The sequence below is a fragment of the Notolabrus celidotus genome, chromosome 10 (assembly GCF_009762535.1).
Source record: "Notolabrus celidotus isolate fNotCel1 chromosome 10, fNotCel1.pri, whole genome shotgun sequence".
NCBI lineage: Eukaryota > Metazoa > Chordata > Actinopteri > Labriformes > Labridae > Notolabrus > Notolabrus celidotus.
This window is the reverse complement of record NC_048281.1, coordinates 27,828,477-27,842,078: the sequence shown is the minus strand read 5'-3', so window position 1 is coordinate 27,842,078 and position 13,602 is coordinate 27,828,477. Positions and strand designations below refer to the sequence as shown.

Below are 13,602 nucleotides of genomic sequence, written 5' to 3'. Positions count from 1 at the left end.
TTATCAACATTCAGATGCAAATATATATATTTTTTTGGGCTTTCACACCTTTTATTTAGAGATTTGATTTTGATTTGATGTCTTTATTTCGAACATGTAAAAGTAAAATAGAAAAAAACAACAACATACAAGTAGAAAAGAAGAAATAGTTATACAAAAGAAACAAAATCAATCACTTCCATTAACAAGCACTGAAACATTTTACCTTACATGTGCGAAAAAGGAGTAGGAAGAAGTTAAAACGTATCTAATCCTACCCCTTCATTCACTATTATCTGGCATTATACTAGTACACTCCCACAAGTCAGATCTTCATATTTACACGACAATCAGAAGTAAACCCCTCGTGATTATCAACACTTCCTCCTTGTACCTCCATGAAAATCATTTCTTTATACCTCTTCTTAAACTGGATTATGTTCTGATTGCTGTAACTCCATATTGAGACTGTTCCACAGTTTTACAACACAGATTAAAATACAAAAACTTCTCCTTGTGGTCCGAACACTCACCATCTTGAATCTTAACATCCCATAGATAGAGGATGGGATAATGGATAGAGCAGGAAACCAGGAGAGAGAGTGGGGGAATGACATGCAGGAAAGGGGCCACAGGCTGGAATCAAACCTGGGCCGCCTGCTATATTGGTGCACAACTAGATATGCCAAATCTGCATCCAGGCACAAGCATTTTTTACACACATACAGTAATTCAGCCCATATTCATTACTATAAATGATAATCTTACAGCAATGATATCATGTGCTTAATATGGCTGACTGTTACTGATCTGCCAGCTGTCAGTCAGCTGCTCCTGACAGCTGCTGTCAGCTGCTGGCCACTCTCAAACTGATACAGATACAAGTAAATACTTGTCTATCGGGCTTTTAAATCACACGGCTCACTCCCGGTGTTACCAGACTTTGAAAATAAAACAGAGTGATGAGTCTTTCCTCATCTAATCATCTTTGGCCCGAGTGTTTTAAAGTACAGACAGTTAATTTGCAGAGAGCAGCCACGAGTTTCATTTTGTAGTTTGGCCACCGCACAGTATTTTGGTTAATTAACTACATCTGACCAAATTTGTCAGTGACAGTGACAAAGACACGCATTAAAGATAATTTCATCAGATTAATGAGGCTGCCAAATAGTTACAGCTCTTAGTCTTGTCAGTGCAGAGAGGAATGGAGCAGTGAGGATACTGGGGGTGGTATATTTTTCATCCTGTGCGCAGTCAGTAGACAAAAAGAGACTTTTTCACTTACAGTCTGTTCTTCTCCTCTCTACTGTACATCTCCCTCATGATCCTGTGTCCCTCTTTGTTTAGGTACAAGCATCTTCACCGTGTACGAGGCTGCATCACAGGAAGGCTGGGTGTTTCTCATGTACAGAGCCATCGACAGCTTCCCTCGCTGGCGCTCCTACTTCTACTTTATAACTCTCATTTTCTTCTTGGCATGGCTCGTCAAGGTTAGAGCGAGTCTCTCTTTACTGCACTTTTACAGAATGCTCTCAGCTCCCCCTGGCATGGCTGCAGGCTGTAGCAGAACACATAAAAGGTTTTGGTTAATTGACATAACCTAATCCTTCACCTACAGACATTACCATTTCCCCTTGTTAGTCGAATGTTCTCCAGCTAATGAGAAAATGAATGTCGTGTCATGGATACTGAGGGAAGTCAAGAGGCACACCCGCACTTGGTCATTTATTTTTAATTGTCACAATGCTCTTTCCCTCTCTCTCTGTTTCTGTTTTACTCTCTCATTATCCTTTCTCTTTTACAGAATGTGTTCATCGCAGTCATCATCGAGACATTTGCAGAAATCAGGGTGCAATTCCAGCAGATGTGGGGGTCAAGGAGCAGCACCACCTCTACTGCTACAACACAGGTAACAACCATCACTCTCATGAGCACAAGATGACAAAGTAGTGCCGCTTGGACAACATAATGTGGAGTCTATACCGTACCTTACACTTCACTTTCTTTAAAAAGCCAGTTGTGGTGCAGCGAGCACAAAATCTGTTATATCATCAAGGTTCAGCGCATCAATGTTGCATGAATTCAGAAAATCAAAGGAATGAACACAAACACTTTTTGACAGGGATGACTTTCTTAAGCTTTGCAGGAGTGCATGGTCATCAATAAATACCTCCACTTTCATTAAAACTAGCTGCCTAAGGAGTCCGCGGAACATCAGATGTCTGTTTTTTTTTATAAACTTTGAATTTGAGTCAAGAAATAATGAAATAATATATCATATAATGGGTTTCAGTAAAGCAGAAGAGGCAGATTAATTCATAAAACTGATGAGTGTTTTTGGTTTGATGCTTGGTCAGTTCTGTTTAGTATTTTGTGTCTCTATTGAAAGATGACTCTTCTATTTATCAGACCTCTTCGGGGATCTCTTGGAATGACTGTAGGCTGGTTTTTAGAGCATTTTGTGGGTGTGGCTTCAAAACCAAAGCAAAATATATCATAATCAGCACTTTACCTGTGGTATTAGATCTTGATAAAGTGGCGTTGCTTGCTGAACGACAGACTTGGTAATCCCAAATATGTGCTGAAGTTTGATGTGGGGATGTTTGCTTCAGCCCCTTATTTCTATGGTGTTCAACTTCCACCTCTTAAAGGTACAGTGTGTAGAAATGGGAGTATTTAGCTATACATAGGAGCAGCTTCTTCCCTCAGGCCGTATCCCTCCTGAACAATCAACAGTAAACCACTAAAGACTCCTGTGATATATCACATACATGTGCAATACTTTGATTTCCAGTGCAATACCTCAATAACCATGTGCAATATTGTAATTTAATCCATAACATAATTTATTATAATATTCATCTGCTAGAATGTGCACTCTGGCTTAGGTAACCACGCCAGATTTAACTTATTTCATGCCTTTTAAAAGTACTTCTACACCTTTCTTTGTACAGATAGTATTTTTATTTAGATTTTTAGATTAGATTTTAGGTTTCTACATTTATAGTCTTTACCGTCTTGTTGTCAAGTACTAGTGTTCCAGTCAAATTCATTGTTTGTGCGAGTTCACTTGGCAATAAAGCTGTCTTGAATCTTGAATCTTGAATGTAGCAAGCATATTCCAGTTTGAAACGTTCCTTTGCTCACCCCTCCCATTGGAGAATTGACAGTGGCCTTTGAGGACAAGAAGCTCCTGTGATGCATGAAAACTATGATCCTCCATCGGTCAAGTTTTTACCATCAATACAAATTATTTTGCATGCAACAACCACTCTTCTTCTTCTTCTTCTTCTTCGTCTTCGTCTTTGTCTTCGTCTTCTACTTCTTCTACTTCTTCTACTTCTTCTACTTCTACTCCTTCTTCTTCTACTCCTTCTCCTTCTCTACTTCTACTCCTTCTCCTTCTACTCCTTCTACTCCTTCTCCTTCTACTCCTTCTCCATCTACTCCTTCTACTCCTCCTTCTACTCCTTCTCCTTCTTCTTCTTCTCCTTCTAACTGTTGCATTCACCAACTAAAAATGCGTGTGTAACTATTTTGTCCGTCCTGTGCCAGATGGCGGCCTCTGGGGAAGAGAACCTGCTCCATATAGAAATATAAAAGTTAACAAGAATAAAAAAATTTTTAATTCAGGTGATTTTACTCTCATTTAAACATACTGACGCATACTACCTTCCATTTCTACCAAGTCTGTTAAATCCTGCTTCGTACTACAAACTGCTGCTTTAAGTATTTTTCCTTCATCCTCTTGAATTTGGGAACATATAGTCCAACACAGCAGCTATAGAACACAGGAAAAGCCAAACTCATGTGATAGTTGTCTGGGGAAGCAATTTAGATGGAAGTTTCTTGGCCTTGAAGGGACTGGAAAAAGACTGAGAGAGGGGAGGCAGGGTCTTGCCAAGGCTCGGCCTTTGCTGAGCCACCCAGTCCTCATATAACCTCAGTAAGAACTGCCTTTCTTTGTGTTCCAGGCAATATGTCAAGCAAGTTAAAGGAAACTTTATTTTATGTGCATACCCTGATTCTGTTTGTGTTTTTAATAGAAAGACTCACACAGTGCAGCCAAGTGGTGGAGAGTTTCAGCACAAGTGACTCCATATTGCATCACGGTCTTTTGATTATTGTTCGGTTCTTCTTGCCGACTTTTTCTCGGCTGTTTCACACAGAACTTGTGGTAATGGTCTGATAAAGCAACTCCAAGTTTGATATATTATTATATTATCCAGCCCCATTAGTGGTTGGTTGCCCAGCTATGGGTCGGAGCGAGTTACATTCTCTTTTAAGGCACCGATTTTTCTTTTCACTAGAAAGGTTAGGATGAAGCAACAGACTGACAAGCGGAAAAGTTCACAACCAACAGAACCAAACTGTTCTGGCAAAGAGCGAGCTGAGCCTTGAGGGAAAGTTCTTTGATTCACCAGTCAGTCAGCTCATGTTCAAACCATCCTCAAAGGTCACGAGCTCTGGGCAATGACCGAAATGTGATCAAAGATACAAGTTGCCAAAATAAGTTAATGTCACAGGAGGGGGCAAGGTAAAGAGGGTGGACATCTGGAGAGAGTTTAAAGAAGAATTGCTTGTTTCTGGTGTTGAAAGGACACATTTCAGGTAGTTTTGGCACCTTATCAGGATGCTACCCCGATAGATCTTTTTGGAGATATTCTGGGAGTAACTGTGGAGACCCTCGGGCAGACCCAGAATATCCCCCCTGGATCCACCTGGAAGAGCCGGAGTGTGAGGCTTTGAAGAAGAATCTTGGCTGCCTGGCATAGCCTTACTTTGCTCACTCTTTCATAGCCTTAGTACATGTTAGGAGCCATGTTTGTAGAGTGTTGAAATTGAATGGTAAGAATTTAGTTTACATGTTTTAGTTTTAAGCCTGTAAAAATTCAGTTTTTCTAACAGAGGTGTTGAAAATTAAGTAACAAGATCAATCAATCAATCAATCTTGATTCATGTAGCGCCAAATCACAACAAATATAATCTCAAGACTCTTTACTAACAGAGCAGGTCTAGACCGTACTCTATGTTATACTATTAACAAAGACCCAACATCAAGACAGGATAAGATCCAGTCCCATCTTACAGACAGGACTCAGCCTGATCTCATCTTAATCCACCATGAACAGAGCACTTCACTGCATTTAGCAAGTTACAGCGGCAAGGACAAACTTCCTTTAACCGGCAGAAACCTCCAGTAGAACCAGACTCATGTTAGACAGACATCTGCCTCAACCGAGTTGGGGTTGGTAAGAGGGATAGAGGAGATGAAGAGAGAGAGAGATGATAGTGATGAGACGGATAGTAGTAGTTGTAGCAGCTGGAGTCTGGAACCTACAAGACAAGGGAGGTCAGGGACTTCAGGAAGGTCTATTGTTATTAACTTTAATGGGACTAGGAGAGTTAAAGTGATCGGGATCGTTACCTTGGAAAGTTCTTTGTGTTAATATTTGTGCAGATTTCTCTCCTATCATTGCCTGTGAATTATTGGATCAGGCTACAGAGGGATACACACTAGAGGGACATAATAAGGAATATTTACAGATTTAGTGTAGTGAGACATTTGATTTAATGAAGAAGTGATGTGAGCAAAAGCAAAGCAGTGATAATAGAAAGGTTTGACTGCTTTTGGAGACTCATTATAAGAATGTGTGCAGATTTCTCACCATAATTAAGTCTAGACAGCACCGATTTGTGTTGGTGATTTTTATCGGCTTGACATTTTTCAGGTTTGAACGTTCAGTTATCTTACAAATGCCCTTTCAGGTATGAAAGGAGTCCTGTCTCTGGTCTTGATTTTTGTGCCGTTGTTTTTTCTGCGACAGATATTTGATTACCTCTTCCCCTCGTTCGCTAGACTACTCCGGATCGACAAAATGGGTCAGGAAGCAGAGAGAATCGAGAGAAAGGGAGCAAAGATTTAGCAAAATTACACATTACATATCACATTATGAATGACAAGCAGCTTCAGAGCTTCATGACTTTAAATCTCACAGGAGAACTATTTGAACACAAGTAAATTGCAGATGATTGATGGAGGCATGGATTTGTATTTTGCATCTGTTTGGTTAATCAAAAAGACAGATATCTGACATTTTTAGACATAATGGAGTTGGCCTGACAGGCAGCAATCTGTATCACTGCAGTTATTCCCCCTCAGTCCTGAAATGATGCATCTTGGCAAGTCAAAAAACTGGATCTCCCGTTCATTCAGTCACGATGCAAAACAGGCTGGTGCCACTGGCATGCATACTCATCTGTAACCTTGAAAACAATTAACCTTTCTTCCCATTATCAAAATTAATTGTAATCACATCGCCATGCCCCAATCTTTATCTTAGAGGGGGGAAAACTAATTAGCTATGGTGTAACACTTAACCGTCAATCACAGAGGCTGAAACAACATGCTCCCTGCTTCCCGTTCCCCCAGAGAGGGAGGCTGCTATAAGGGGGCCCCTGGGAGACACAACCCATGTCACATTCTTTATCCTCCACTTCGCTATACAGCCTCCAGATGAGTGAATATTTTAGAGGAGATTAGGCTGCAAAGCGTTGCTGTGTTGATACAATGGAAATTAATGAATACAGAATCGTTTTACAGGGTTAGGATGATTTTTCTCAGATTCTGATGAGTGGAGCGTCATTTAAAGTCAACTGGGAGTTTCATCACATTAAGGTCTGCTTTGGTATTTTTGAAAGCTGAACAATACAAACCCTTTGTGTTTGAGATGAGAGTTGGCGATATCATTTATTTATGTTATTGTTGTAAGAAGCTTTGAGATTTTTGCAAAAGGGTTGTATCCCTTAAAGTATTGACCCGATCCAATAGATAAATCCGATTTGATTACTCCTGAACAGCTGTGCCAAGGTGCCACAATCAGGTCAAAAATTCAATCCATTGGGCGCCAGTGGCCTAGCGGTCTTAGTGAACCCCACACACAGAGGCTATAGTCATTGCAGAGGTCACTTGTTAGACTTCCAACCCGGACCAGCAGCTGCATGTCTTCCCCCACTCTCTGCTCCCAATATTCCCTGTCTCTCTCCAGGTGTCCAATCGATAAAGGTGAAAAAGCCTTAAAAAAAAGTTATATTTTTGGGCATTTTTGCCTTTATTGACAGGAAAGCTGGAGAGAGACAGGAAATGCGGGGAGTAGAGAGTGGGGGAAGACATGCAGCAAATGGTCGACTGGCTGGGAGTTGAACCAGCGACCTCTGCGACAAGGACTATAGCCTCTATACGTGGGACGCTTAGACCGCTAGGCCACCAGAGACCCAATAGCCTAGTATTTTAAGCATTTGCAATGTTATATATAGAGGCTACAGTATTAGTCCTGCTGGCCGCTGGTTCAACTCCCAACCTCGACCCTTACAACGGATAGGACAGTGGAAGTAAGACAGGAATTTCGGGGAGCAGAGAGCGAGGGAAGACATGCAGCAAATGGACAAGGCCGGAGTCGAACCAGCAACCACTGCAACAAGGACCATAGCCTCTGTATATGGGGCGTGCGCCTTGACCGCTTGGCCAATGTTGCCCCTAAAAATATAACTTAAAAAAAATTATCAATCTAGATTCAAACTTGATAACTGCAAAATCTATGACATTTCCAGGCTGAAGTTTGTGCTTTTCTTTTTGCAGTTGAACATATTTGCATGCTAACATCCTAAACCAATATGTTGATGGTTGTAAACGATTTGTCTGCATATCTTAGCATATTAGCATTGTCATATTATGCTCATTAGTGTGCCAGCATTAGCAGTCAGATCAGTGCTCTGCTGTGCCTGAGTACAGTCTAACTGGGACGCTAATTGCTTTGGATTTTCAGTCTTGTTAGCGTATTAGCATGGTTATGGTTATACGTTGAAGAAGACAAGGGGGATATTGTGGTTGTAGAAGCAATGCGTGATATGATTAAGGACAGGTTCCCCTGTTGGAAAATGAGGCATCCCAAGTAAGAAAAGTAGAACTTAGCCTTTGCTTTTTAATACAGACTCTTGCATGACTAATATTTAATTCTGGAAACAGTTGTTAATGGTTTGTTCTCATCATTAAGTGGTTGCCTTCATGTTTTTTTTTTTTTGAAGAATTACCATCACTGATCAGTGAAGCAGCAGTCTTGTTACTTTAAACATCTCTGTCGTGGTATTTGTTTGTTTATATTTGAGCTATTAACTCCTAAGGCCTACATTCAGTGTTTAGTATCCACCATGCTGTGTCTGTGAGTGTGTGGGTAAGAAACTCTCAGTATGACGCCCTATGCCATTTTCTCTTTTTTTTTCCCGGCCACAGATGTTTCATGGAGATGTAGCCAAAGGGTAGATGTGTGTGTCTCAGATTTGTCTAGCACTTTGAATTGTGTGCAAGGATTTTTTCTGCTGTGTTCTGCCCCTCATGTGGTGTCCTTGTGCCACAGATGTTCCATGAAGACGCTGCTGGGGGATGGCAGCTTGTAGCTGTGGACGTCAACAAACCACATGGCCGAGCGCCTGCCTGCCTCCAGGTAAACACACCACATAATTAATATGCTGCTGATGCTGCTGGTGTTAAGTGTTTCTCCTTCTCCCACACACACAGACACAGACACACAGACACAGACACACAAAGATCTAGGAATATATCTTCATTTTATATGGAACTTGACACACGCACTAACATAATTCTGAACTTACCTGAATAACAGATTCCAAGCTGTGTTTATGTGTGTGTGTGTCACACTCCATTTGTATTCAAATGTCTCCCTTGATGTCCAAATGCTTTGTATAAACAGAGAATCAGTAAAGCTCATCCATTTAACAAGAGCCACAGATGCATGCACTGTCACCTTATTATCTCCACATTTGTCTGTGTCAAACCGCTAAATGATGGGATTTTAAACGAGGGGAGGCTCGCGTTTGATGTGTAGAACCGCACTAATGATGTTGCTTCAGCAATAGATGAGTTTTAAATGACGTCGACATGATGGACGCCGCTGCTGCTTTCGTGGTCAGTGTGATCAAAACGGTTGGGCTTTAAAGATAAGCCGAAAGCAGCGGGCGTTACTTACAGCTGGTGCACTGTTGATAGCGGTGAGGAGTAAAAACGGCTGAGCCCTCGCTGCGAGAGACCGCCAGTAGAGTCTACGACTATGAGAGGGAGGATGCCTGTCAACAAAACGTCATGTAGAAAGCACTGTTCCAGATACACGAAAACAAAGCGTGGAAAAGAAATCAAAATAGAAAAGTGGGGTAAAGTAGGATGGAAGGAGGGAAAAGAACGTGAAATATGCAGTACTCCCATTAAAGCAGCATGTCCCCTAGAGCCTCATCATCAGTTGGAGGCAAGATTTAGAAAGAGGGATAACCAGAGGGATAAACACGGCTGACTTCCCTCTGAGCCCTGTGCTCCATAACGTGGAACACCAAAAGACTTCTTCATCTGCTTCATTCTCTCACAGAAAAACAGCTTTTACTGTGGCTCTGTAACAAGAAGGACAACACTTCTGACAGTCAAAAGAAGGGTTAACAGATGGACAGAGAGAAGAACCGGGTCGTGCTCGGACCATAAGAGTGGTGTGTTAAAAAGTTGCAGCTCCAGATAGAGATTCCTGGTTTGGATTCAGCCCCCTGGTTTTTCAAAGTGATGCTTATGTGGAGTAACCCTAAAGCTGCATTATTTCTCATGGCCAGTAGGGGGCTACCACAATGAGTCGGATTGCACAAAATCAGACAAGAAATTTAGCCTACTTCTCATTAGATTCATCACCTCTGTTAACTTTTACTGAATGTCCCATGGGCCCAGTTCATGGCCCATTTATAGAAAAATAGATGTTTAGCTGGGTTAGCTTTTGGGCACGGCTCCATGTGATGGACAAGTTGCTTCCATGGGGGCTTGTCAATCAGGATAGAGGAGTTACAACCTGTTTCCACCATAGATGGGATAAAAACATGGACAGCACAACAGCTCCCCTAAGTGAAGTCAAAACTTTAGAGCTCCCCCTGGTGACTGGCTGCCATATAGATCTAAAGTCCCACCTTCTCCATTATAACAGATGAACATGGGTCAAATTAGAAAGTTAAAAGACACGTTAGATAACTTTTACTGAAACGCGATTTCTGTCATAGCAGTTATTTCTTAGTTCTTTTTTTTTCTGAGAATGGAAAGTTTTAATTAGTTATTTAATGCTAAACAGAAGGGATGTGATGTCATGATTGACAGCTCTGTAGAGGTTGTAGAGGCAGATTATGAATGAGTTTGTTTATGTGGTACGTGTGTCAGTATTAAAGGTCACACAGGGTTATTGGCAGTCATTTCTGCAATGTAATGTTTGTAGCATTTTTAGTTTTGTATTTTGTGTATATTTTGTATGTTATGTTTGTTTTATGTGGATCCCAGGAAGGAATAGCTGCTGTGTTAGTGGCAGCTAATGGGGATCTGAATAAAGAATGAATGAATAGGAATTTCTATTTAAGGTAGGAACCCTTTGTTATGTGGTGTTCCACCTTTCCAAGTGGAACCCCTGACCACACAGCAAAGGTTCCCACCTTAAATGACCCCCAATAACCTTGTATGATCTTTAATACAGACACATGTACCACATAAACAAACACATTCAGAATCTGCCTCTACATTGTGCTCATGCAATGATCTTGACAAGATTAGCAGAGAAGGAATTGTGTAATGAACACTAACAAAAGATTCATTGAACTTCCTTGAACACAAGAAGGTCTTTCACTTTTATATCAGGAAGTGAAATGTGTGTTTTCGTTATCAGAAGGGGTTTGACATCACACCAATGGCTTCAGCAGCTTCCTGGCATGCTCCATAATATGTCACCTGTGCAATATGTAAGCGCTCATAAAGACGGTATTTTGGTTTCAATGTTTTAGAATGGGAGGAGATGGAGGCGTGCCGTCCATATTTATATACAGGCAATGGTATCCACCATGTCATCCAATATAGTTGCTTCTGGTTCCAATAAAACAAGATGTTAAAGCTTTTAAATTGGACATCTCATTGGCTCATTCTTCTCTGTGATCCAGTCTATGGTTCAAGCTCAGGGTCATTGAGTATTACTCCATGTAAGGGACATCATTTAGCTGTTTGGTTGGTAAAAGTTAAGCCAGAAAAGATGCATCCATTCTAACTTGTAAGAGCTATAAAACCATCTTGAAACACTTTGCAGGGTTATGTCACAGTGGCACTTTACCCACACCAGTTCAGTTGATTTTTTTATACCACTGCACTTTTTTTTAGTCTGCACGGTGCCTTGAGGATGCAGACTTTGTGATCACGACTTCCTATGAGACGGACAGAGTCGCAGAGTGTTTTAGAGGGTCAGAGTGTAGAACAACTCACACCTCCATCACATGGACTGTTTCAGCTCGGGGCAATGGTCCAGAAATTGTGATAGATGTCTCCTGTCAAACGCAGTCTGACACATGAAAGCCCCACAGAAAGTGAAATAGTGGAGAGAAACACAGAGGGCAATTCTCTGCTGAACATTCATCCTTCACAACAATCTGAGCAGAGGGAGTTGCTGTGTTGCTATTGGCTATTAGTACCAATTCAAGCCATGTCTTTCCAATTTGAGCCAATCACAACAACTTGACCAACAACAAATTTGACCAATCAATCATTTCAGCTGCATTAACTCTCCCAATTCACTTCTTTAAATCCACTATAATTTTCAAAAGGGTCAGTTCAGTCTACCTTTAAAACCTCCAGAACACTACATGCAATAGACTTGCTCCTTTGCTTCAAAGCAGACAGCTGTGTCATGCTGCCAGAGCTCAGTTGTAGACTGTCTCTTGTTGCTGAGTTACCTCATCTGGCCTTGAACTACAGTGTCTCTAAGGAGACTCTTCACAGTGAAACCATGACAATACATCCATCCCTTGATGTCTTTCTGATTAACTATCCATGTTCCTGTGTTAGCCGTACATTTAGCCACTTCTTGCTGCCTTTTGTTGACTCCATTTGCCACTGGTCTTTTTACTAACTTTGCACCAACCAGAGGCTTTGCTATAAATCTGAGTGCATTTCAATCTTGAAAGAGTGTCTGTACACACCCGCCTCTGATCAATGGTTTTATACTGGTGCAGCCCCCAAAATGACACGTAGAATAGCTGAAATGTAAAATACAACCTGTAGATTCATCTCAACTCATAAAGATAGCATTTTAATGTCAATGTATAGTGAGGAAAAAACATTTCATGTCAAGTTACTCCAGCTTCATTTGATTTTTCCCAATTTCTTCAGGGTCTTGACACAGAAATTGAGAATGTCAGCAGTTGAAAACAGCTAGATCAGCCAATACAGTGCTTCATAGGAGCAAGTGTTCTAGTCCTTCACAGTCAATGTGCAATTTATTACACAGGAGGGAAACATTGCAACTTGCATTCAACTTTTGTAAAAGATACCTCAATAAATTGGGCGTGTAAAGCAGAAACAGTCACAGCAAAAGCCTGCAAACTTCTGTGACTGATTGTAGGATCGGTGATACAAGGTAATAAAGTGGGAGGTACTATAAGATAATAAGTAGCGATGTAAGGATACAATCAACCCACGATTCCACGATGTGGAAGTGTTGAAAACTGCAGTTCATTGAGTGTCCGCTTGACGCTGACTCTGGAAGTACCGGAAGTACCGGAAGTAACGGAAGTAACGGAAGTACTGGAAACCACATAATAACCACCACAAATTCAAAAAAGACAATAATTAGAGCAGAAAAAAACGTGTTTACAGCCTGGTTCAAAATACGAAGTAGTCTGGATAGCTCATTTCTTGATCGACACTCTGTACGGGGGTGTTTTCATACGTGGCAATTTTATAGATATTAAGATTACGAGTTTTCCATTATGAGAGGCACAGCTGACTTGATTGACAGGCGGGAACACTGTAGCTGTTGGCTAAGAGGCTCAAAGCCCGCCTCTTCACCTCAGCAGAAACGACGATTGGCTTCAAAACAGCGCTCCAGAAACAGATGGGTGACGATACTAGTTCCATTATTTATGCAGTCTATGGTTTTAAGCCTAGCTGGAGATTTTGCAATGCACTTCCTGGAAAGCCAAAGCAGGCTGCTTAGCTAAACTGGGAGAAATTTAAAAAGCAGAGCCTATAGCGCCAAGTAAAACAGTACATTAGGTAATGAATGGTTAAAATCTATGATGGGTGTTCCTGACTAAAATTAATGACTTAACATCTGTAGTTCCTGGACATAAACTGTATTTTTTATTGTCAATAGCAGAGTATTTATCGATATTCTTGGACTCCATTAACCAGTACATTCATGCTAACTGCAGCTCTTGAGGTCCGATTATGATGAAATTACTTGAATTTCACAGCCACAGTTAAAGTTTCAACTGGGCGAGTATTTGGCACTAAGAAATTCCACTGCTTTTTACTTTTGTTTTTATTTAAATTTCATCCCACTGGAGGCTCTGAAGTGTCAAACACGCGGCAAATAACAATCAAGCAGTGTAAAAGTTGAATAGGACTCAGAGTGACTTTGACACGCATCACATAGTACTTGGTTTCAAAGATTATCCATTGTTTTCAGTCACCGCTCACCCACTGACAGCACTTCACGACATGTTAAGCCATCAAGGCTTTTAAAAATGTTTTAAACTTTTCTGATGGTGTCG

General features: G+C 41.0%; 1 protein-coding gene across 3 annotated transcripts in view; it reads left to right on the top strand.

The window, feature by feature from the left end:
- nalcn (sodium leak channel, non-selective) overlaps positions 1–13,602 on the top strand; it is a 122,737-nt gene that overhangs the window by 28,023 nt on the left and 81,112 nt on the right. For all 3 annotated transcript variants that reach the window (XM_034693891.1, XM_034693892.1, XM_034693890.1), the window contains 3 exons: positions 1,327–1,469; positions 1,784–1,888; positions 8,394–8,480. In XM_034693891.1, the coding sequence (XP_034549782.1) occupies positions 1,327–1,469; positions 1,784–1,888; positions 8,394–8,480 (335 nt within the window). The remainder of the gene's footprint in view (positions 1–1,326; positions 1,470–1,783; positions 1,889–8,393; positions 8,481–13,602) is intronic.